Source organism: Theobroma cacao, chromosome 7, assembly GCF_053813885.1.
Source record: "Theobroma cacao isolate CCN51 chromosome 7, ASM5381388v1, whole genome shotgun sequence".
Lineage (NCBI taxonomy): Eukaryota > Viridiplantae > Streptophyta > Magnoliopsida > Malvales > Malvaceae > Theobroma > Theobroma cacao.
Genome location: NC_142645.1, coordinates 2,522,545 through 2,545,414, shown reverse-complemented (window position 1 = coordinate 2,545,414; position 22,870 = coordinate 2,522,545). Strand labels below are relative to the sequence as shown.

The window sequence follows — 22,870 nt, the reverse complement described above, 5'->3', positions numbered from 1 at the left end:
GTTTCACTCTAGTAGCGGTTTGATCAGAAGCTTTGCGCTTTTCATCTAACATTATCTTAGGATATGCACATGCAGATACAGAACATGCCACACACAAAGAGTTATGAAACATAAAGCATGACCAAAATAGGAATGGAGCTTGAAAACAACTACCCAAATGACATAGAAATGCATTGAAAAATTACTACACATTAGGTTTCTCGTCTTTCTATTTCTGTTCTTTGCCACGTTTTATCAGGTATTTAATCCAACATGCTGTCCATAGCAACTCTACAACTTTCCATATTTCAATCAATGGATAACAGGCTTCAGAGGATGTGCTCTCAGGTTTGACAAGTCAAGAGCAGAATCAAGCTCTTCATCTAGTTCACCAACAACGCTTCTGCAAGAATTAAGGGATAAAAGTTATTGAACAGCTTATAGCAAAGCATATAGAGGAAATCACCTTAGTAAACAACTGCAAATGGAAAACAATGAATAGAAAAGGCAGAACAGTGACATACATGTTGTCACCTCTTATTATGTACAAACCCAACACAAGTTGTTGAACACCTTCCTGCAAATTTCAACCTAGAATTAATAAAACAAGGAAAAAAACTATAGCAAGGGCTTCAATTATATAATATTTAGGGATGAAGAATAAGAAGAAAACAGGGAAAAGCATCAAATAAAGATAACAAAATTATTTCCTAGTTAATATATTAATGCTCTTCAAAGTATTATGATAAAGATAAACCTTTTGCTTCTAGAATTGACTAGGTGTGTATGGATTAAAGGATATATATAATCAATTGGAATGTTGTTAAATAAGGACACGAACCTTAGTGGAGTACACACGCTCATGAGATTCATCAAGAATGATGTTTGTGGCCTGGTCAAAGCCTTTTAAAATTCCCTGTATATTTGGGAGAAGAAAACAAAGAGTAATTATGAAGATTAGGCTCTCTATTAACTGAAATAGTTAAGAATTAGGCAACTAAAATTACTACGAAAGATAAAGAAACATATAGCAGGAATTCTTTAACATACCACTATGTTGCGTCCATCATTTGTAATAACTGAGATTGTCTCTGCACATAAAAGAAATGGTTGAGAGAGAGAGAGAGAGAGAGAGAGGACAAACAATGCCTATGCCATATTAACTTTGACAAAAGCTGCTGATCAAGAGAATAAGCAAAGCAAGAAAAAGGCTTAGAAGTTGACGCCAATTCAGCCCCAATTTTCATTTGCCTCCAAAGGCTATGCCTACACTTTACAAGAAAGAAAGAGGTTATCATGTACGCATACGATCCACAAGTGACTCAAGCCCAGGGCCAGTTGACATTTTGAAGCTTCAAAAGCAGTAAATTTGATCAGCAAGACAGGATGACAATTTTCTGCACAAGGGAAGATGGAAGACATAAGTTCCTGAATACAGATTTATGCATGGGAAAAAAGTAGATAAGATATATGACAAAAATACAGGAATAAAACCCCCTGCATAGTATCTTCATCAATTCTGTACTTCAACAGATAAGAACAGAAGTTCCACCTACATAATTCATTGACAAGTAACACGGGCAAATACATCACGACTCCTCAAAACCTCACAAGATTTCAGTCCACTACTAAGACTTAGTTATCGATAGGTTCCAACGCCATACTCTCTGTTACATTAAACACAAATTGGTGTATAGAACCAAATCAGATATGAATTAGGAAATGAGGCCTAGGACCCTAGACAATAGAAAGCAGAAACGGTTTTGGTATATTTTCTGCAACAACATAAAGTTTTTTTAACACAAGAAACATGCTTAACTCAACTATCCTACTACATTAACTGTATGATTCTTTCTATAATCTGAATGTAACTCAAGGGATATCTTTTACATACACTTTTAACCAATTTTTGGGCCTCAAACTAAGTACAGTCAACAGAGGTTCCTCACTTGATTAAAGTCTTAAAGTTTTGAATAGACTATTTACAGCTTGGAACAATGTTTTGATCACTAAAATGAAAAGTAAACAACAAGGAAGAAACATTATCATAGATAAAACTTAGTACTATATCTTAAAATCGGTATTTTAAAATTTCAAACAAAAAGAAACGGAACCTGGTCATTTCAACATCAACCCAGATATATAAATCACTCATTTCAACAAACCCAAATCTAAAAATGATAACTTTCATCAGATTAACAACTAAAAATCATAAATTTACATATTAATTTTACCTCTAACAAGCAAAAAAAAATCATTACAAAATGTACAAAAAGGCAGAAACTTTAACAGAGGGAAGCTCAAACCTGAGTATGGAGCAGCTTTTAGGAGCCGAATATTTATCGGGTCGGGTTGTCGGGGTCTTGATTTTAAAGTATGTCGGCTGAGTTAGGGTAGAGAGACGGAAAAGGAAGAAGGGGGAGCGAAGGATTGATATTTAATGCGAGTGTGGGCTTCTTCTTTGGAAGGTGACGACGTGGCTTAATCTTTGCTGTTGGTAAATTTATTTTAAGAATGACGTGGCATTTTCACCTTGCAGTCAGTAAGCTGGCAAGTATCTAAATATAATCTCATTAAAAAACCAAAATTTGATGATTAGTATCTGTCATGGGACCTAAAGTGTTAAAATTGGAAGATTGGATCAACTAGGAAAGGCTATCAGTAGGCTTTGCAAGATAGGCAAAAGCTTCATTTTCTTTCCCCAGAATTGGCTCTTCTTGTTAAAAACAAGTACCCAAAGCATGTGGCAACACCAATTTTCAGCATTGGTACCAACTTTACTGATCAATATTGGAAAAGGAATTGCCAATCTTAACAAAAGTTCTTGCATGGTTTAGTGTTTATCATGGGACCTTCATCTGTACAAACTGATAAAGATGGACTGACCCCAATTGAAAAATACCCTTTCTTTTTACTTTGTTTGATTCATGAAGATAAGTGGTTAACTGTTATTTAACTGTAAGCTGCTAAAACACCATGCCTTGTCCGAACCCAAACGTCCTCGTTTCATTGATATTTTCAGAAAAGTTTCCAACATTGAATTGAGAACTCTAAGATTAGTTGACAGCTAAAAAACTGTGATAGCACATTAAAGAGAGTTCAAGAAAGAACTTTACAGAGAGAGAAAGAGAGAGAAAGGTTGAGGAAAATGGTGAATAATGCAATTCTTCATCATCAAACTTCACCACTACTTCTCTTTCAATGTTGTTCATCTTCTTACTCTTCTCCTCCTCCTCCTCAAATCCCCAGGTATTACTAACTTCTCCAAGTCTCTTAATTGATGGGGTTTTTTTTTATGGAATTGTTCTTTTTGCTGCTGCCCATGAGCAAGATTCACCTTTTTTTATATAATCTATTTCTTTTTCTTTTCTGGGATTTATTCATTTTAATTATGGGGTTTTTGGTTGAGCTTTTCTGGAAATTGAGGAATCCAGAAAAGAGAAATGGTAGCTTGAAATAGGGTGTAGAATTGGTGAGAATCCTGCTTGCTATACTTGACATGTTGTCACTAATTATGAGGAAATTATGGTTTAGCAGGAAATGAATTTTGGTATTGGTTTTTATGCTGGAAAAGGAATTACTGTTTTCAGCCTTTATAATTCAGTTTCAGCAGAGGTACTTCTTCATTTGGATTCATTAAAATGTTTTAAGCTGTAAAAAACTTAGATTTTGAAGGTGCCTCTGCGTCATTCATGTTATTTCTAACTTCTTACATGTAACACGTGTTTTAACATTTCACCATTTTGCTATCACAAGGGGACTGCCTGGAAAGCTGATATTAAAATGCTCTCTCAAGAGCCCTCCCTCAAGTAAAGTTGTCTCAAGTCATATTGTTCCCGGCCTTGCAGCCTCATTGATATTTCTCTCTCAAACAAACCAGGTAGGCTGGTTGTCTTTCTTCTAATTCTAGTGCAGTGAATATTAAGTCTGAAACATACTTAACAACTCGAGAGAAAAGCTAAGGTCCCTTCACTATTCGATGAATGACAGGCATTAAATTATACAGATAGGTTCCTCTAATCATTCATTGCCTGTCAGGGATCTGGTTACAAGCTTCTCTAGTAAAAGTCATCCCAAGTCCCAACATGGCAACACAATCCAGACTATTGGAAATTTCAATATTTACTGAAATCATTTCCCAATTCCAAGCTCCAAAGTTGTTAAATAGGTGTTCAAATCTTGTATTTTCCAATTTTTAGATCATGATCATTCTGGAACAGTTAGTTGGTTCATTCTCTCTAGCTACCCTTTTGTGGAAATGTATTGCAGTTCTCTCTTTTTGCTGGATCTTAAAGTTTGTGAGTTTGAGTTGTGTTGAATTTGCAGGAAAAGCTCATAAGAATCTCATCCAAACTTCATTTTACCTGATAGAGTTAGTGTGTATTGCCAAAGGATGCAAGAGCTTAGGAATGCAGTAGAGACTTCTTTATTTTGTAATCACCTTTCATTGGCAGGTTCTTGCGGCTGATTTGCCTCATCACCACAACATCTGCCAGCTTGCAAGTGCCATGGATAATAGCCCAACTCTTCCACTTGAAGAAGATTCTGGCGAAAGAAATGGGAAGCTAATGATGATGAGAGGTATGACAGCTAAGGATTTTGATCCTGTTAGATATTCTGGAAGATGGTTTGAAGTAGCATCACTCAAACGTGGATTTGCTGGACAGGGTCAAGAAGACTGCCATTGCACTCAGGTAAATATCTAAAGGTAGATACAGTACTAATTTGGAGTGAAGATACTCTTCTTTCAGGGTCACTCTTTACCATCAGAAAGTACTTCATTTCTCTTGCCGTTATATGACACCTATAGAATTTGGCCCAAAGCATTCAAAAAATTGTAATTTACCACCTATTGTTTTGATTGACACAAGCTTGAACTATTTCAATTATCATTCATCCATGCAAAAACCTAGTTTTTGTCAAAATTGGAACCCTTTACTAATTGCTTATCTAATCTTTCATTACTGTAGATTCCTATTCTCAAAACTTTTTTGACTCCCAAACATTTGATTGCTAAAACTATTTTGTAATCAATCAACTTGCAGGGTGTTTATACTTTCGACATGAAAGCACCTGCTATCCAAGTTGATACATTTTGTGTTCATGGAGGGCCTGATGGATATATTACTGGTATAAGAGGGAAGGTTCAATGCCTTCCAGACGAAGATTTAGTGAACAATGAAACAGATTTAGAAAAGCAAGAGATGATTAAGGAGAAGTGTTACCTTCGTTTTCCTACGTTGCCTTTTATTCCCAAAGAACCTTATGATGTGATTGCTACTGACTATGACAATTTTTCCCTTGTTTCTGGAGCAAAGGACAGAAGTTTCATTCAGGTAACTGGATGATGTATATATAGTAGTGTACATTGAATTTTCAATATAAATCATTAAGATATTACTGTAGATTGTTGCTTCAGCAGTACAAATGTTAATCTTCTTGGTAGGTACACATGCTTCAGAGTGTGGATAAGAATTATATTACTTTTATTCCATGTAGTTACTCAAGTTGTTCAATAATACAAATGGGGGAAGGGACTGCAAATAGATATGATTTTATTATTCAAACCGTTCTTCACTCCTTTTCTGTATTTAGGCATTTCTTATATGCATTTAACAAGCAGCTTGTTCTTATTAGTACTGATTTTCAACTGATTTCTTGTGCTGTTTGATGCAACCACAGCTCAAATTCTTACTAGTAATATACCAGTTGATGTTGGTTTCTCAGCTTAATGTTTCAGATACATAACTTATAAGTACTGACATCATTTATTTCAGATCTACTCAAGGACACCTGATCCCGGACCTGAGTTCATAGAGAAGTATAAAGCATACTTGGCGAATTTCGGATATGACCCAAGCAAAATCAAGGACACCCCACAAGACTGCCAAGTGATGTCTAACAGTCAGCTAGCTGCTATGATGTCCATGACTGGGATGCAACAGGCTCTAACAAACCAGTTCCCTGATCTAGAACTAAAGGCTCCTGTTGAATTGAACCCTTTTACAAGTGTATTCGACACTTTGAAGAAGCTAGTTGAGCTTTACTTCAAATAGATGTATAAACTTGCATAACTAGCATTATTCTTCTGTACTTCAGCATAAAGTTATAGAACACATTAGACTATCTTTCATTCATTGGTGTTCTTTCCCCTGCAATCTGTCATCCATGACATTGTACAACCAGCTCCTCAAGCATGCAGCACCTAGAAAAGAGCCTTTGAACCAATCTGCTGTCTGAAACTTCAATCTGACGAAGATGGAGAACTTTGAGATTTGGCAGACAAACTATAGGAGGGACTTCCAGGATTAAATCATTTCTGAATTTCAGTTCCAATATCACCAATGTCTCGCAAGTAAATAAACAGCTAGTACTAAGCAGCTCATTGGAATGTAACTTCTGTGATGTGCATGAATTTTTAGCTGTTGAACACCATGCCACAGTGCATAATGTATCCATCTTACCGACCTGGGAAGTGGGAACACATCCTTCTTGTTCAGGAGCAGAAAATGTAGTGATGTTGTTCTGAATTCTGATCTTCCTACAACTGATGTTCATTTACTGTTGGAACAACAACACTGCCAGTCCTGATTGTTCGAGTCGGATTATCTTTCTTTGCGCTTTTCACTCCTACCAAACATGCCTTAAGTTTTTCTTTGCATAATATATTGGTTATTTGGATGATTAAGGATTAATTCTTCAAACTTGAAGGTGCTGTTATGTGATTTGATTATTAATTAACTATCTTTCTTCACACTTTTCCTTCTTGCCAAACATGGCTTTAATTAAAAAAAACTTATTAAAATACAAAGATTAAATTAATTACTAAATTCTCTTATTATAGTCCACGTGCAAGGCACGTGACATTACCTTCCCCTTATAAGACCCCAAAACTGGCGGGAATTTCACTCTCCTCAACTCCTCCAACCCCACAAAATCCCTCCATTTTCACTCTCTCTCTCTCTCTCTCTCTCTCTCTCTATGCAGAACGACACCGAATCATGAACAACGGCGGCAACTCAAGGAAGCGACCACCGCCGCCGTCGCAACGCCAACCATTTCCGGCAACGAAGCACCAAGTGACATCGCCAGCGCCTCCCCCACTGCCGACGGAAGAAGATTTCGTCGATGAAGATGTCTTCCTTGAGGAAACCCTCATGGGGGAAGAAGACGTTGAATCCTTAATCCTCCGGGACGTTGAGGAACGTCAAGCTCTCGCTTCTCGTCTTTCCAAGTGGGCCCGCCCTCCTCTCTCTGGTGCCTACACTTCCCAGTCTTGTAGCATCGGTAAGTTTAAAAATCAAACCTTTTGAAGTAAATACTTGATTTTTATGGTTGTTGTGGAAAAATTTTGAGCTTTTCTCTTTTATTTTTGTTTTGTGGGGTTTTAGTTTTCCAGCAATTGGAGATTGATTATGTGATTGGAGAGAGTAACAAAGATTTGCTGCCTGATTCTTCTGGTCCCGCTGCCATTATCCGAATTTTTGGGGTTACAAGAGAAGGTACTTTTTTCCTGAAATCTGTCATAGTTAAGTGATGTTTGGCTGCTAAGAATGCTTAAGAAAATTAATAAATTATGTCAACTTTTTTTTATTTGATTTGAAATTTTTTTAGTGGTTAAGCATTGCCACATGTGGTTGCTGATAAAAAAAAAAACATCATTGCGGTTTTATAATATCATCTTTGAAGATTAAAAATCCCAAAATGTACATGTTATGTCAATCTGATGAATTGCTTATATTGGCAATTTGTAGGACACAGTGTTTGTTGTCTTGTTCATGGATTTGAGCCTTATTTCTACATTAGCTGCCCTCCAGGAATGGGCCCTGATGATATATCTCGTTTTCAACAAACCCTTGAGGTATTTGTTTTTACCACTTCCTTAGGTTATAAAATTGCTCTTATTGAGTTGCTTCTTAATGGTTTTAATTACATTGTTTCAGGGGAGGATGAAGGAGTTGAACAGAAATAGTAAGGTACCAAAGTTTGTTCGACGAGTTGAATTGGTTCAGAAAAGGAGCATTATGTATTACCAGCGACAAAAGTCTCAACCTTTTCTCAAGATTGTTGTGGCATTGCCAACGATGGTTACTAGTTGTCGCGGTAAAATTCCTGATGCTTTTGTATGGTCCGTAATTCATTTGAGTTGCATTCACTGCATGAAATGCATTTAGTGTAGTTGAAAGGTTTTTCTGTTTTTAGTTAATTTTTTTGACATGAACTCTTAATTATGCACATAATTGAACATCTAGAAACCTGCATGCTTCTTTTTATATCTGGAGGCTTGTTAATCATCGATGACTTGCAGGCATTCTTGATAGAGGTATACAAATTGATGGCCTTGGTATGAAGAGCTTCATGACATATGAGAGCAATGTTCTTTTTGCACTTCGTTTCATGATTGATTGCAACATCGTTGGTGGTAATTGGATTGAAATACCGGCTGGCAAATATAAGAAGACCGCAAAGAACTTGACCTACTGCCAGTTGGAGTTTGATTGCTTGTAACCTCTTCTTTTGTCTATTTAAGAGGATTTCAATGATCTGCTTTGTTATTGGTTCCATATCCTCTGGGTTTAATTCCCTTCCCTGTTAATGTTCTTAGGTATTCGGAGTTGATTAGTCATGCCCCAGAGGGGGATTTCTCAAAGATGGCTCCATTTCGCATATTGAGTTTTGACATTGAGTGTGCTGGTCGCAAAGGTCATTTTCCCGAGCCTACTCATGATCCTGTTATCCAGGTCTTGTGCCTCTATTCAAGTCACCAATCTGTTTTGGGCAAAACTATTTTGTTTGTTCTTGGGGAGTCCTGATTTCATGTTGGATGAGGGATTGATTAAAAACTAATTGGTCATTTTCTTTCACTACTTCTGAAGAAAATTTTTGTTTCCTTCTAGGTGGCAAATCTAGTTACTTTGCAAGGAAAAGATCAACCATTCATCCGAAATGTCATGACCCTTAAGTCATGCTCTCCAATAGTTGGTGTTGATGTCATGTCTTTTGATACAGAAAAAGAAGTCTTGCTTGCTTGGAGGGTACTAATTTTGTCTTTAAAACATTTCTGTTTATTTTGCTATTTACTACTGAGGCATGCATAAACACAAGGTGTCAGTTTGTGCGTATTACTAAATTCCTCAAATAATTGATTCTTTTTTCTTATAGAAGTTGTTCAGGACACTGTATACCTTTTAAGAGATTCATAAAGCAACTTCCTCATTTGCATTGAACTGAGAAACTACAGGGAGTGGAAGAATTAGAAAAACACGTGCTTTCTCAAGCCAAATATAAAGCTGTCTTTTCTGCCATTATCCTAAGTGCACTATTGACATCATCAAGTCATTATGAATAACCTAAGTTTATGTCCAACTGCCTACTTTCTTAAGCCTCAATGGCTCTTAAGCAAATCATATGATCAATTTCCTTGTACTGAAGCTGTTCGTTGAAGAATGTAGTCAATCTCACATGGAAAGAGATCTTCATTTTGTTTACACAGCTCATTGTTTAATAAGCAGGTTTTGCTTGCAGGAATTTATTCGTGAAGTAGACCCTGATATTATAATTGGATACAACATTTGCAAGTTTGATTTACCATATCTTATTGAGGTAATAGAAACACTGAACTTCTGCTTTATTCTCCCTGAATGTTACTGTAACAAAGCTTTCTATTTGGTTCATTATTTTGGGTTTCCCTTTACTTGTATAGCAGTTGGATATGCAAACTTTATGTGGTAAAGACTGTTGCACGATTGAACCATCTAAGATTTGATTTTCTGGTTAATAGAGAGCACAGACATTGGGAATAGCAGAATTTCCTATACTTGGCCGCATCAGGAATAGTAGGGTTCGTGTAAAAGATACAACGTTTTCTTCAAGGTAAAGGATCTGTCATGTTTGTTATTGTCATAATTTTTTCTGTTCTTGAACTTAATTTCTTGTTAAAACTTTGGCCCTAGCTTGTTATCTCACACTGCAGTTGCTAAGAATACTCAGAATCTTCTAAAAAATAGAAAACATGAAAAACATTTTTACAAATCCACTCTTTCTCCCTTCTCTTTTGTTTCTTTTGAAAATACTCATTTTTTTTCTTTTCAAATTAGCATTTTTGTTACCCCATACTTCCAATGGCCAAGCTAGCTGCTTGTGTTGTCTCAGCAGTGTTTAAAAGTCTTGTCCTCTCAGGCTGTCTTTCCTATAAGGCTATAACCTGAAAGGTCATACGAGGAGCTTAATGTGAACCAATCTTGTATTCATTTTCTTTTAGCTTCTTCAATCTATATCCTTATTGAAATACACTGTCACGATTTCAGAGTGAGATTATGAAAAATAAACTATGGTATCTGTAATTTACTTAGCTGCTACTAAGGCTTTTTAATTGAGTTTATTATTATTATGATTCGATACTTTTTCCACTCATAGCGTAACATAACTATTGTTGGTTTTCTTCCAGTTTCTGGTGTGATTGAAGAGTTACTTTCCAAGTCTGTTTCCGGTTATTGATGCTGGTTTGTTTTGCAGACAGTATGGAACTAGGGAGAGCAAAGAAGTTACCGTGGAAGGGAGAGTTCAGTTTGATTTGCTTCAGGTTTTCTGCATGCAGTTCTTCTACTTCATGAGTTTGTAGTTTTTATCTGAGAGTTTAGATGATTTATATTGAGAGATTAATTTGCTGTGTTTCTTTCATTGTAGGTTATGCAGCGTGACTACAAACTAAGTTCTTATTCACTGAATTCAGTTTCAGCACACTTTCTTTCTGAACAGGTCAGAATTTCTCTTCTAAGATTATGTACCTGCTTTGATAATTATGTCTTGATAGTCAAGATATGCCGTTAGATTCTGCTAGTTGTTTCTAGGGATTAAGGTTCATTTCCGTGGATTCTTCTGCACATGTATTTACCTTTCAACATTTGTTGTTTCCTTTTGTTTGTCACTTTTATCTGAAATTGAAACTCAAGTTTTACATTGACATGGCTTTTGTACAGAAGGAGGATGTCCACCATTCAATAATATCAGATCTTCAGAATGGGAATGCTGAGACTAGGAGGCGTCTTGCTGTGTATTGTTTGAAGGTGCATATTTTGGTTTCAGTCTAACTTGCAAAACCTCAGTGCATAAATGATTATGGTTGCAGATTCTTTTGAATTTTTTCAGGTCCGTTCAGGAATTGAGAGGCTGAAGTAATCTTGATTACATGTTCTTATTATTGAACAGAAATGTTTACTTGACTTTCATTTTAATTGTAATTGTTAGTGATTGGTATGGAGATTTGCTCTGTCTTCATGTGCATGAGCCTTTTGTGATATTTGTGATAGTAGCTTGTGTCTACTTCGTTTAGTAAAAATTGCTATCATTTAATATTTCCATCTGAAAGAGCTTTTTAGGTTTCTTTTGCATTGTATTTATGAGCATAATATGGTGCATATGTATCACCACAAGTATTTTGAGTTGTTCAAGGCATGAGATGTTTGCTAATAGTTATTCCAATTTAATGACAGCTATTTTCTATATAAGATGCTACAAGCATCAGCTATCACTTCCACTGTAAAATCCAGTCTCTTGATCTTGATTTTGTAATCTTATGTCGGTCTATGACATCAGCAGGCACTATACGCTACTTTTTAGAGTGCTGCAGTTGAAATGGACGTAACTTCCAAATCATATGGGACTGAATCAGTATTCTTTTTCTTCTGTGGTTGCAGGATGCTTACCTTCCCCAGAGGCTCTTGGATAAACTCATGTTTATTTACAATTATGTGGAGATGGCTCGTGTCACAGGTGTCCCTCTCTCTTTTCTTCTTTCTAGAGGGCAAAGCATCAAGGTTAGTACAATTGTTAAGTTTTTGTAGTATCAAGTGATTAATATGTTAAACTTAAGATCTTTGATCAATTTTTTCAGGTACTTTCTCAACTTCTTAGGAAGTCTAAGCAGAAAAACCTTGTTATTCCAAATGTCAAACAGGCAGGATCTGAACAGGGAACATATGAAGGTGCAACTGTAAGTTTGTTTCAAATTTCCTTACTTTATAATTGTTATCTAAAACAGCAGCTACCTCATTAAAGATTCAACTGACATTTATCATTTGGATTAACTCTGATGCAGGTGTTGGAAGCAAAGGCAGGGTTCTATGAAAAGCCAATTGCAACACTGGATTTCGCATCTTTGTATCCATCAATTATGATGGCATATAATTTATGTTATTGCACACTGGTGATTCTCCCATACCATTTTTGTTTTTACTGTTTCATTTAGCTGTTATTTTTTTTTTATATAATTGGGGGAGGGGGTATTCGAACCCTGCTCTTTAGACAGGGGATAATGCACCAACCAATGAGCCAAATGCTCGGGTGCCATTTAGCTGTTATTTTATTATATTTTAAGTTATGTTTCTTTTACTTGGATCAATGATTTGGTTTTAGAGGCTTTTGCGCAAATTTCTGATCTGGATGGTCTTTGTGAAGGTAACACCTGAAGATGTTCGCAAATTCAACCTCCTACCAGAATGTGTTAACAAAACTCCATCTGGTGAAACATTTGTTAAACCAAATCTGCAGAAGGTTAGATTATTTCAAACAATGTGAATTTTATTATAGATAATTATTTCTCTATAAATAAGTTAACTTTAGAGGTTTTATTTTATTTCCCCTTGATGTATACTTCATATGTTTAACTGATTAGAAGAATGAAAAATTTCAGGGGATACTTCCAGAAATCTTGGAAGAGCTATTAGGTGCTCGTAAACGAGCAAAAGCAGATTTAAAGGTGATTACAATAGTTTTCTTTAATTGCAAGTTTCTGCCTCATGTTGCTATTGGTTCTATATTATACCATCAAAATATTAGTTGCTCATCTTCTCTTTTGATCACTTTTTTGCCTCCATTTTCTTTTGACTCATATTTTTTATACAAATCTAGGAAGCAAAGGATCCACTAGAGAAAGCTGTTTTAGATGGTCGACAGCTGGCCTTGAAGGTAGGATCATTACTGTTTTGTTATCATTCATTTTCAAATGGTAAATTATTGCATTCAGGGGTGTAATTAACATGTTTCCTTATCTGCTTTTAATAACCGTGATCTCTTTGATTTATTATTCTGTTTCAGATAAGTGCAAATTCTGTATATGGATTTACAGGAGCTACTGTCGGTCAGTTACCATGTTTAGAGATTTCTTCAAGTGTTACAAGCTATGGTACAATAAAATGTCTCTTTTTGACAGTATTGCTAGATAAAAGTTCCTTCTTTATAAAGTTTTGTTTGATCTAACACATTGGTTACCTTGTAAAGGTCGACAAATGATTGAGCACACCAAAAAACTTGTTGAAGATAAATTCACAGTGCTAGGAGGCTATGAACACAATGCTGAAGTACATCATCTCAAATCCTCTTGTTGTAATGTTTTATTGTTGAAGACTTATATTTGTAATGTCGTAAACCCATCTGCTGGATATGATATATGAATCAAAACAGGTTAAGATTTGGTCAATTGTTTAGATCTGGAATCTCAAGGGTTTTTTATTTGAAAACTTCTTTAGTTTCAGATGCACTCATCACATGGATTATTTTCTCTCCTCTATAATCTACTTCGAAGTTTTCCCTAGTCGAGGCTGGTTTGTCTTAAATGTGCTTGGCAATTTCACTTTCTCTCCTGGCCTAGGGGGTTAGAGTGAAATAGTATTTTATTTGCATTGACATTTGGGCCTGCATGTGTGTATTTGTTGTTGCTTGATAGCCTTGCTTCACATTATTGTTCTGAACAATTGTGTGAGAAGGAGAACTAATAATGTTTTATCATCAGGTTATATATGGGGACACAGATTCAGTGATGGTACAATTTGGTGTGCCTGATGTAGAAGCAGCAATGAACTTGGGGAGAGAAGCTGCAGAATACATCAGTGGAACCTTCACAAAAGTAAGTCTTTTCTTATTTTAATTTGTGCTTCACCTTCTTTTATTTAAAATTGAAGAAAGCCCACACAGGCTACAGTGCAAATAGGAAGGGGGGAAGTGTTCCTGTGCAACTGGTTGAACCTTAATTTATTACACTTGGGTAAAATATTCTGGTCAGCTAGAATCTTGAATTGGTGTAACATGAAGGCTACTGTTTAGGATCATTGATGCCACAATATATTTAAAGAATTAGCAAATTATCAATCGAAACTTATTTTTGTACTTTTTTCAACCTCTATTTTACTTATTAGTTTATATCTGTTGTTAACATTTTTTTCCTTTTTCCTGGATGGCCTTAACTTGATGTTTTTAGCCCATCAAACTAGAGTTCGAGAAGGTTTATTATCCCTATCTTTTGATCAGCAAGAAAAGATATGCTGGTTTATTTTGGACAAATCCACAAAAGTTTGACAAAATGGACACTAAAGGTAAAGAAGTTTCACAACCATTTGAGCTTCTGAAAATTTTGTTGACTTGACTACTAATTCATGTTTTATTGTGAACAGGCATTGAAACTGTTCGAAGAGACAATTGTTTATTGGTCAAAAACCTTGTAAATGAATGCCTTCACAAATTATTGATCGATAGAGACATTCCTGGTGCAGTTCAATATGTCAAGAATACTATTTCAGATCTTCTCATGAATCGAATGGATTTATCACTTTTGGTTATTACTAAGGTGAGACAAATATCCTGGATTCCTGTGCCGTCACCATGGTGCTTAGATAGTTTAACATTCCCCTTGGGCTGTCTTTAAAAGTTTTTATAATGCTTGTATAAATATATGCCAGTCACTTTATTTAGTTTTGTTCCTGCTCCTATATAACAGGGTCTTACAAAAACTGGAGATGATTATGAGGTAAAAGCCGCTCATGTTGAACTTGCTGAACGCATGCGCAAGGTTGGTATTTTGCTTTTTCTTGTTACATTTTCAGCATGCTTCATATAATATATGTTTGAGGTACCCCATTATAGTACATAGATATCATGTTAGCGTTGTCTTCTGGCTGATTCTGACATATTTGTTAAACAGTCAATATTGCATGCCAAGTATGCATCTTATCATTTATTGCCAGAACACTTAAAGATGCCATAGTAATTGATGATTTTTTTTATTTTCTAAGTGATTTAATGCGTTGTGCCTTTAGTAAAGGCTGGGAATATAGGTCTTCTTCTAAGGCAGCCCATTTGATATTCTCTATAAAATGCTTATGATTTTGGAGCATTAGTATGATTGTTTAATCTATAATTGACAGCGAGATGCTGCTACTGCTCCAAATGTTGGTGATCGGGTGCCATATGTCATTATAAAAGCTGCAAAAGGCGCCAAGGTAATCTTGCTGGCAATTTTTTCTTAAAAGAAATATTATTCCCTACTCTTGGAATTGATTATATTATATGGTATTCTGGTATCAAATACTGTCCATGAAATTCAGGCTTATGAGAGGTCAGAGGACCCAATCTATGTGCTAGAAAATAACATCCCCATCGATCCTCAATACTATCTTGAAAATCAAATTAGCAAGGTTTGTTCAGTGTTTATACTCTCAATTGTAGTCATAGAAGTTTGTTCCTTTTCATGTTTTAACAATATTGTTAATGCAACAGCCTCTTTTAAGAATTTTTGAGCCCATTTTGAAGAATGCCAGCAAGGAACTTCTCCATGGAAGTCACACAAGATCCATTTCCATCTCAACTCCTTCAAACAGTGGAATAATGAGATTTGCAAAGAAACAACTTAGTTGCATTGGCTGCAAGGCACTAATTAGGTATTATTGATTGCTCATATGTTTTAGTTTTTATTTAATGGATTAATAAGTTCTTTCATTTTTCTTTCCTTTGAAGGATTTGAAGATTCTTCATTTGGTAATCTTTGATCTTTTGACTACGTTTCTTAATTTAAACATGATCTCAAATTTGTATGACTCTTTGCTTCATAAGCTAGGTTTGCTCTACTATTTTCTTTGAATTCTTTATTGAAGCATGGATAATCTGAATGCTTAGTATTGGCATAACCTGAATGCTTAGTAATGAATAATCTGAATTTCGTTGGTAAATATGTAGGATTAAAAATGTTTAGAATTATCTGCAAGAACTTCAGAGAGGCTGCCTTCTTATTTGATTACTGCACAAGCATGCAAATGTATGACATATCTTGCATGTATAAATACCAATGTCATTTTTCTGCTAGGTATCTAACATTACACCATATTGAGTTTTCCCTCAGCAATACAGATCGAACACTCTGTTCTCACTGCAAGGGAAGAGAGGCAGAACTTTACTATAAAACAGTTTCTCAAGGTGGGCATTTTTTCCCTTATTGTTTTTCTGATGTGAAATAATAGTATTGATTGCTGGAGGAGCCAAGGTTTTTGACGTTATGATTGTGTGGAGTGACTGCAGTGTCAGAGCTAGAGGAGCTTTTTGGGAGGCTATGGACACAGTGCCAAGAGTGCCAAGGCTCTCTTCACCAGGATGTGCTCTGCACTAGGTTTTACTATCTCCTTTCTCTTTGTTGTTTGTGATGAACAATGTTGTTGTTTTAGGTAGAGCTTTTTCTCTGGAAATTCTTGATAAAATTGGGTTTTTTATAAGGGCTTGCAATACCTTAATATAGTGCACCTATAAAAATACCAATATAGGACCGTGCTTATTCAGTGATTTATTTGGAAAAGAGAGGGATCTACGAATGTATAGGCTAAGTATGACAGCACTTGATTGCCTTGTCCTTTCTCTTTTATTTTAGTTTTGAACAATACTTTATCATGTTTGCAGTCGGGATTGTCCAATATTCTACCGGAGAAAGAAAGCACAGAAAGATATGGTAGAAGCCAAGCGGCAGTTGGACAGATGGAACTTTTAAGACTCTTCAAGGTTGTTTTCAGTTGTCCAGTAAATGCATTTTCCTCAATCAATGAGCATTTCATGACCTGCGAATAGATAAGCAGGATATCCCAAACAATCTAGTCATGAAAAAAGGTGAAGCTAGAGTGATCTATCCTGAACTTTGATGCAAAGGATTAGGAGCAGGAGGAGCTTTCTTTTTTGGAAGTTGATGGAGATGGAACTCTAGATAGATCATCCTTTGTAATATCTTAAATTTGTCCTTGTACCGCTTCATCGAAGTGTGAAATTTGCACTAGCTTTACCACTTATGCAGTCACACATTAGCTTTTACAATTTTGCAAGTGGACTGTGGTTGACGGCTGTATATGTTGAAAAGTTCCTTTGAAGCTTATGTTCCTCTAGGTTTCGATACTTGCAGGCTTTGACTTGTAAAATGTTGAGCAATGTAAGAAATTTCAAAGTTTCATATCTTTCCACTCCAGTACAGTATGCATACTGGTACTTATTCATGGAGGCTTACTGGTTTTTATTGATCCTTGTGAAGTTATTGTAAATTATCTTTGTTACAATACCATTACTAGATGGTACAAAAAATGGGCAGTTTCCATTTTCCAATGCTTCATATTTATTTAAGAGAACTTAACTGAAGAAAGTATTCAAAAGACTCAAAACCTAAAGATTACATATTATAATGAGCAGAACAATGTTCAAAAATGGAGGAAGAAGCCAAGTCTAGTGATCAAAATAGATTTCTTTTCATTTAGATCAAGCCTTCTGCACGGAAAAACTAAGAATCAGGTCTTTTACTTCTTCATTGACAGCCCTATCAATGGCAGTTCGCCCATCTGCATCCTTGACATCGTAACTCGCTCCAGCTCTCAACAGCTCTTCAATTTTTGGCTTGTCGCCTTCCGAGGCAGCCAGCATCAACAAGATGTCTACCGGGTGGATGTTCTGGTTCAAAAGAGCTTCCATCTTATCATAGGAGCCTTCAACAGCAAGCATCCCCATGTAGTTAAAGTACTGCAAAACAGAATAGCTTCTTCAATAGAACCAAGGAAAGCTTCTCCATTTAATAATATAAGGAAAGAGTACACTTTGGTTTATCATGATGAATTCAAACTACACAAGAAGAAAAGGAAACACAAGGGCATTCTCCCCTTTCAGATTTATTATCAAGACAAATAAGAAGACAACAGCAGATTCACACCAACTGCTTCATTACCATAGCTAAAACTATCTTCGACAATGGCAGAAAATACACCAAAGAACACAAATAGTAAAGTGTTGCAGCATTGATGGTACTTCTTGGAACAATTGCCAGAAAGAAGCAAAGTGCCAGGACAACTAATGACTTCTATAATAGGAATTGACATCTTAATACATGACAATGATATTGTAATGTGCTTTAAAATAAGCATGATCTATAGTATTTCCAATCAATCTTTACGATATATTTTCTGTTGTCTTTGACGATTAAAACTTATTCTGTTGATTAAATAGGCTATCAACAGGCTTTTTCATGTTTCAATTCACGAAGGGTTATGATATCCATGCTCATATCTTGACAAGGTTTATTGGATGTCCATTACTGTTTGTGCATTTCTTCTAACCATAGCTAAGAAAGGGGAAACAATGTAAACTTGATTAAAAGGAAAGTCATTTTAGTTCTGCTCACAACAATCTCTAATAGCTTTCTCGACCAAGAATATCCCATTATGCTATTAACTCTATATTAAACAAAACTAGTACCATAAAAAGGCAATGAACCACTGCTACAAACCATTCAAAAGTTCATGTAACATTTAATCCTCTATATATATATGGCTGATGACCAGTGACCATAAAATCATCTCAAACTATAAAAAGAGACCATGTTTTCTTCTACCCCTTCATCTACCATATCCTCTAATTCCAAGAAGTAGAACTGATAAGAAAGAAAGCATTAGAACTGAAAGGCATATGAAACAAGCTGCTGTAAAACTTGTAAATGTTAAATTCATTGACATTTAAACTATAGCTCTGGTGAACAATTAGATCCTTGTCAGGTAGGCAAACTAAAACCTTTCAAAGTGAAATTCATTTCTAATATGTAATGTCTAGACCCTTCCTGGCATTGGTTGAATTCCCTAGCCTTTTTCTTCATTACTAACAACTAATAAGTAACAAGAAAAATAGCAATAAAATGTAAAAAGAACCCATTAACCAAATAATCTCAGACGTCCTATCACCTGAACAAATTGAAGAAAAACAACCTGCTGAACAAAGAAAACAAAAGCGTAAAGAACCAACCTGCTCAACATCATCTCTGTCAAAATCATCTCTAGTCTGGCTGCCATAAATGCCAGCACCCTCAGCGTCAACACCATTCTTACCAAACCTGAACCAGCATTGAGTTTTTGAACCATTAGAGGGTCCAATTCGTGAAGGCCTCACCCAAGAGAGAGACTTTTGAGTACCCAGGAACTTGGAACTGAATTTTGGGAAAGAAGGAAGTGAATTTATGGGCTTTGAAGTAAAGGGTATTTGGACAGTACATGGGATAGAATTCATGTTTCTTTTGATCTTTCTCTTTGAGACAGAAAGTGAAGCAAGTTAAACTGGCTTTGAACCACTTCAGTTTCTATCCACTCACGTCTTTGGAGAAAGAACTATTTGTCTGTCTTTTGTTCTTTTGCATTGCTATCCTGAATGACTGCTGTTGGCCGTTGATTTGTTTGACAATCTCAACAGAGTAGGATGGTGAAACTTGACATATAAGCATAGTGCTGTTTAGTCGATTTGAGAAAGGGACATTACCATTTTCTTGTCTCCATTGATAAAACTTGGCTAACCTCTTTTTGGTGAAACGGCCACCTTTATGAAAGATTATTGTCTTAAAATCATTTGATTGATATCCTTTGTTATCTTTCACATTGTAATCTTTGGTAGGTGAGAAGGCAAATGAAATCAAAGGCCATAAAAGATCCCATTAAGCCCAATGAAAGATGGAAATGTAGGCCACCAGCAGAAACTAGCCTTAGCCAGTAGGATACTGAAGCCCAAGAAAGAAAACCCACAAGCCTATTATTGGCTCTAGGGTCTGGTTATGCTCATCCAAGAAAGAGGTCTACAAGTTGGGAAAATTAGATTGCTTTCCCCATCGGCAGACATTGATTAGCTTTGTTCACTGAACATGGAGCAATGGGACCAAACATTTCAGCCTATTCAAGCCACAGACAGCTCCCAAAGTCAAGAGACATGATCCATGAAACAAGGATATCTGCCTAACTCCTATCATTTCACCTTATCAACAGTACAAAATCTATTATAGTCATAAAAACTCCTTGTTTTGCAGCAGCAGCCTACTCTCTTCATTCTCTTTAAGTGTCCTTTTGGACAACATGAAAATATTTTTCGAAAAATATTTTCAACACTTTCAAATATTGAAGAAGAAAAAACAGATTTGGGTATAACATATTCTTAGAATCAACAGAAAAAAATGATTAACGTGAATAGAATATCACCCCCCACTCTATTTTCCTTTGTTTCCCTCCTCCCTAGACCTTTTTTTAATATTACTTCATCATTTTTCACTTTTTTTTTGTTATATAAGTAAATCTCATTCTGTTAATGAAATCTTTAATGGGATTTAATTCTTTAATTCAATCCATAGACCCCAAAAAAATACCCACTTTTAGGTAAGGTAGCTGTTAACTTTATTCTTGGTTCTCTTGTAGGTGTAGCTAAACAAAAAGGCACTAAAAGAGAATTATTCTGATTATCCATTTTGACCAAATTGAAAATGCTGTAAGCTTATTATCATCTGTCACCTTTTCAATCTTATAATTCTTTTTTCAGGAATCATTAGTCCATGGCTAGTTGGCAACTAATCCAACAGCGGTGAGCCAGCTCCTTGATGTTTCATTTATTTTGTTTCATACCCAAAGAGCTAAACTTGAAAGAAATTTCAATAAATCTGTTCACATTCTCCATAGGTTAAGGATAATGGACACCAGTCATATTTTTCCCATGACCCCATTGGAACAAAGGAAAGAAATCAACCCCACGGCCTGCCTCCATGCCTGGAAAGCACTCAAGTTGCTTACCAGACCTCACCTCACCCTCCTCTGCTGATTCTTCCTTGCCCATTCTTGCCAGTAAAGACATGAAAAAAGAAAGTAACAGCTTACCAAAACTTTCCAGGAAAACTCACTTTTACTTTTTCTAGTGTCATTGCATCAGTTTAACAGTTACTTTGCCTGATATGAGACTCATCAGTTTTCCTACCGTACTTAAAAGTGTGAATATTAGTGAATAAGACTGTTGAAATGCAAGGAGAAACAACCAAATATTGAATGTGACAATGTCAGGAACCTAATCAAAATTAGTGTGTAAAATGACTGCATAACTCACTGTTATATACTGATGAACGGTAGGAAATTTGACCCTACTGTGCACCAAACAACATTAAAATATAACCTATGTAGTTAAAAGAAAAGAGGCAGAGTGGTTAGGAGCTTAAATGTTTTAACCGCAAGCACATGAATGGAATGAGCAGGCCATCATTTAATCCTCCAACCAGACAAAAATCTAACGCTGTTCACTTTAGATAAAGAACATGAGGCAAAGAACTCATGTGGAGATACTAGGTATAAGGCCAAACACCAAATGGCCCAGTCTGAAAGAACTTTCACCATCAAGACAACAACACCAAGAACAACCTCTCTTCATCTACAAGCTTCCCTGAATCCTATCAGACAAAGCATGCATAGATCAAAAACCAGTGCCAAAAAGGTCCCGGATGAAATGGCTGCACACCCTCCTGTCGAAATAGGCACCAGAGGCACTGTGGGATCCTTGGTAATGCTCGAGATTGAGTACTTCAGCCGGCTGGAACTGAGCTGCCGAGATAGCTCAGAGAAGCCTCATCCCAATGTCAGAGATTTTGCCTCCTCTAGTAGTCACTCCAGACCAATTGTCGGGCCTGTTGTAGCAACTCAGAAGAAGAAGAAGAAGAAGATAGGAGGCAGCAAGCTCCTACCAAGCATGTGTTCCATGGTGGAAATTTCAGAGAACAGGCCAGTTGGGTTTTCAGGGTTCGGTTATAGGAACCTGAAATCTGATGTGAAGAAGTTGCAGGTCTAGACAATGCTCTCAGAAAGCTTAGAGAACCCAAGCTTCTTGAGACGATTTGTTACAGGGCTAGCCCATGCTCTATCCGGATTTCCACACTTTATGTCCACAACTTCAACAATGTTAGATACTTTTTTGTCACTTTTCTGTCTGGTAGGAGTTCTATCCAAAGCAATATTATCAGAGCCAAGCATTGGAATCTGATGGACGTTTTTAAGATGGCTTTTTGTCTTCTGGGCAGTTTGAGGGCTTTTATAACTCATGCTGTTGCTACTGCCACTGGTGCTTGCTCCGTCCATCGATTTCCTCAACTGAAATCTTTTAGGAGTAGCAGAACCACAGGCAACTGATACAGGAACTGTCTGAGGTTTGTGTCTAAAAGATGCAGGTGTCTGCGGTGCTGGTTTAATGGAGTCCAGTTCCCTTGTCATCAGGGAACTGATTGTCCCAGTAGTCCCCACCTTAACCGATCCTCCACCACCCTTGATAGCTTCTAGTTTTTGAACCATATTTCCTCTATAATTTTAATTAGAGTCTGAGCTATTGTCTTCTTGTATTGTTAGCCTTTCAAAGCCTGTTCTGCAGGATATTGCAACCAAAAAGAATTCCAGGAGCCTGTCATCCGACAACATTGAATGAATTAACAAATGAATTATAACTAATTTCGGTATGCAGCTAATATTCTACATATCAGAGTAAGCATTTTCCCAGCAAGTTCTCTTAGTAAACAAGTAGAAAGATACAGATATTAGTTATTCAAAGTACTAAAGGTAGAGGGTGCTCCATTCAAGCTTTAAAGCTGTGTTGTTTTCACCACTTACACAGCAACCCAGTCAAAGCAAATTGAACAAGAAAATCTACATCCATAGTTTATGAAGACAAATGAAAGAGAGCAAACCATAAGCATAAAAAGGAACATTTTTACAAGGAATTGCTGGAGCAATCTGATAATGGTTGGTAGGTAAGAAGAGAGAAGAAAATTTCCAGG

The 22,870-nt window shown here is 36.2% G+C and overlaps 5 protein-coding genes across 10 annotated transcripts; 2 read left to right on the top strand and 3 right to left on the bottom strand.

The window, feature by feature from the left end:
- Positions 1 to 139: 139 nt before the first annotated feature.
- On the bottom strand, positions 140 to 2,445 carry LSM8 (Small nuclear ribonucleoprotein family protein). 6 transcript variants are annotated; one of them, XM_018124939.2, is made up of 7 exons: positions 2,286 to 2,441; positions 1,532 to 1,646; positions 1,282 to 1,376; positions 1,030 to 1,070; positions 821 to 895; positions 504 to 556; positions 140 to 382 (listed from the first exon to the last, which is right to left on the bottom strand). In XM_018124939.2, exons 3-7 carry the CDS (start codon positions 1,322 to 1,324, stop codon positions 292 to 294), a joined length of 303 nt encoding a protein of 100 aa, XP_017980428.1. In that variant the 5' UTR covers positions 1,325 to 1,376; positions 1,532 to 1,646; positions 2,286 to 2,441; the 3' UTR covers positions 140 to 291. The 6 variants fall into 6 exon arrangements, with proteins under 6 accessions (XP_017980428.1, XP_017980427.1, XP_088664268.1 ...); XM_018124938.2 differs by having other exon boundaries at positions 1,536 to 1,646; XM_088808142.1 differs by having other exon boundaries at positions 1,288 to 1,376; positions 2,286 to 2,439.
- Positions 2,446 to 2,961: 516 nt separating this feature from the next.
- CHL (chloroplastic lipocalin) lies at positions 2,962 to 6,509 on the top strand. The gene is made up of 5 exons (XM_007020875.3): positions 2,962 to 3,228; positions 3,736 to 3,859; positions 4,434 to 4,673; positions 5,025 to 5,315; positions 5,757 to 6,509. Exons 1-5 carry the CDS (start codon positions 3,128 to 3,130, stop codon positions 6,033 to 6,035), a joined length of 1,035 nt encoding a protein of 344 aa, XP_007020937.1. The 5' UTR covers positions 2,962 to 3,127; the 3' UTR covers positions 6,036 to 6,509.
- A 394-nt stretch (positions 6,510 to 6,903) lies between these two features.
- LOC18593583 (DNA polymerase delta subunit 1) lies at positions 6,904 to 17,235 on the top strand. Its single transcript, XM_007020872.3, has 30 exons — positions 6,904 to 7,266; positions 7,371 to 7,481; positions 7,734 to 7,840; positions 7,923 to 8,082; positions 8,288 to 8,483; positions 8,585 to 8,720; positions 8,877 to 9,014; positions 9,505 to 9,582; positions 9,761 to 9,852; positions 10,495 to 10,561; positions 10,666 to 10,737; positions 10,959 to 11,045; positions 11,676 to 11,795; positions 11,873 to 11,971; positions 12,077 to 12,184; positions 12,436 to 12,531; positions 12,671 to 12,736; positions 12,889 to 12,945; positions 13,075 to 13,162; positions 13,258 to 13,337; positions 13,769 to 13,882; positions 14,234 to 14,348; positions 14,427 to 14,599; positions 14,750 to 14,821; positions 15,177 to 15,251; positions 15,357 to 15,446; positions 15,529 to 15,689; positions 16,148 to 16,221; positions 16,324 to 16,411; positions 16,696 to 17,235. The coding sequence occupies exons 1-30, from the start codon at positions 6,981 to 6,983 to the stop codon at positions 16,781 to 16,783; spliced, it is 3,294 nt and encodes a 1,097-aa protein (XP_007020934.3). The 5' UTR covers positions 6,904 to 6,980; the 3' UTR covers positions 16,784 to 17,235.
- Positions 17,236 to 17,374: 139 nt separating this feature from the next.
- On the bottom strand, positions 17,375 to 19,425 carry GDC1 (Ankyrin repeat family protein). Its single transcript, XM_018125107.2, has 2 exons — positions 19,060 to 19,425; positions 17,375 to 17,790 (listed from the first exon to the last, which is right to left on the bottom strand). The coding sequence occupies exons 1-2, from the start codon at positions 19,318 to 19,320 to the stop codon at positions 17,533 to 17,535; spliced, it is 519 nt and encodes a 172-aa protein (XP_017980596.2). The 5' UTR covers positions 19,321 to 19,425; the 3' UTR covers positions 17,375 to 17,532.
- A 1,699-nt stretch (positions 19,426 to 21,124) lies between these two features.
- On the bottom strand, positions 21,125 to 22,391 carry LOC18593580 (hexon). The gene has a single exon (XM_018125254.2). The coding sequence runs from the start codon at positions 22,389 to 22,391 to the stop codon at positions 21,891 to 21,893; it is 501 nt and encodes a 166-aa protein (XP_017980743.1). The 3' UTR covers positions 21,125 to 21,890.
- Positions 22,392 to 22,870: the final 479 nt, after the last annotated feature.

Coding starts and splice junctions, on each gene's coding strand:
- LOC18593580 (XM_018125254.2), bottom strand. CDS start 22,391: ATGGTTCAAAAACTAGAAGCTATCAAGGGTGGTGGAGGATCGGTTAAG.
- CHL (XM_007020875.3), top strand. CDS start 3,128: ATGGTGAATAATGCAATTCTTCATCATCAAACTTCACCACTACTTCTC. Junction 3,229..3,735: donor CCTCCTCCTCAAATCCCCAG/GTATTACTAACT, acceptor TGCTATCACAAG/GGGACTGCCTGGAAAGCTGA. Junction 3,860..4,433: donor TTCTCTCTCAAACAAACCAG/GTAGGCTGGTTG, acceptor TTTCATTGGCAG/GTTCTTGCGGCTGATTTGCC.
- LOC18593583 (XM_007020872.3), top strand. CDS start 6,981: ATGAACAACGGCGGCAACTCAAGGAAGCGACCACCGCCGCCGTCGCAA. Junction 8,083..8,287: donor GATGGTTACTAGTTGTCGCG/GTAAAATTCCTG, acceptor GATGACTTGCAG/GCATTCTTGATAGAGGTATA. Junction 12,737..12,888: donor GAGCAAAAGCAGATTTAAAG/GTGATTACAATA, acceptor ATACAAATCTAG/GAAGCAAAGGATCCACTAGA.
- LSM8 (XM_018124937.2), bottom strand. CDS start 1,324: ATGTCAACTGGCCCTGGGCTTGAGTCACTTGTGGATCGTATGC. Junction 896..1,029: donor ATGATGGACGCAACATAGTG/GTATGTTAAAGA, acceptor CCAAATATACAG/GGAATTTTAAAAGGCTTTGA. Junction 557..820: donor AGCGTGTGTACTCCACTAAG/GTTCGTGTCCTT, acceptor TGAAATTTGCAG/GAAGGTGTTCAACAACTTGT.
- GDC1 (XM_018125107.2), bottom strand. CDS start 19,320: ATGAATTCTATCCCATGTACTGTCCAAATACCCTTTACTTCAAAGCCC. Junction 17,791..19,059: donor ACAGAGATGATGTTGAGCAG/GTTGGTTCTTTA, acceptor TCTGTTTTGCAG/TACTTTAACTACATGGGGAT.